The sequence below is a fragment of the Frankliniella occidentalis genome, unplaced genomic scaffold (genome assembly GCF_000697945.3).
Source record: "Frankliniella occidentalis isolate FOCC.00 unplaced genomic scaffold, Focc_3.1 Scaffold392, whole genome shotgun sequence".
Lineage (NCBI taxonomy): Eukaryota > Metazoa > Arthropoda > Insecta > Thysanoptera > Thripidae > Frankliniella > Frankliniella occidentalis.
The window spans coordinates 1-591 of NW_026267514.1; the positions used below are offsets into that span (position 1 = coordinate 1).

The 591-nt window shown below is 40.4% G+C and overlaps 1 protein-coding gene across 1 annotated transcript in view; it reads right to left on the bottom strand.

Annotated features, from left to right (window-relative positions):
* Nucleotides 1-261: 261 nt before the first annotated feature.
* LOC127751246 (uncharacterized) overlaps nucleotides 262-591 on the bottom strand; it is a gene marked incomplete at its 3' end in the record, with an annotated part of 21,411 nt that continues 21,081 nt past the window's right edge. The window contains exon 3 of the mRNA XM_052274416.1: nucleotides 262-319. Within this exon, the coding sequence (XP_052130376.1) occupies nucleotides 262-319 (58 nt within the window). The remainder of the gene's footprint in view (nucleotides 320-591) is intronic.

Sequence of the window (591 nt, forward strand, 5' to 3'; positions counted from 1 at the left end):
AAGTTTAATTTCAAGTTCAAGTTAAGCTCAGCAATTAACCTTATATTATCTGCAATACCTCGTTATACTTGTACATTGATATTACTCGTACTACCTGTATTACCTAATGCCTTGTAATATATTACTCTGCCCCCGGCTCAGCATAGTTGTTCACCCCTTGAAGGGAGGTTTGAAAAAAGTTTATAACAAGAGGCCTCTATTGAGATTTATCTACCCCTTTCCTTTCTCAGTTGAGTTCCGTCAGTAGCCAAAAGTACTCACCAACACGCGCGCTCGTCCGGCGCTTCACTCGCAGACATATCACACGCGACTTGATACACTGCAAACATACAGAAAGGCAGTATGAGACACTGTCAAAAATTGGGAAGGGGGGGAGGGGCGTACAAGAAAATTTTCCATGGAGAACAATTACGATTCCAAATTTTAACTAGAAACCCTCATAGAGGGGCACGCGGCGCGAATTTGTGTCATGTCATCTCCCTATGTTATGATTATTCGCGTCGCTCGCGAACTCGCGATATTATCAATTTTATTGATTCTTTCCAGTCATGTCGTATTTAGTATTATATTGTAGTTTATTATTTACATGTA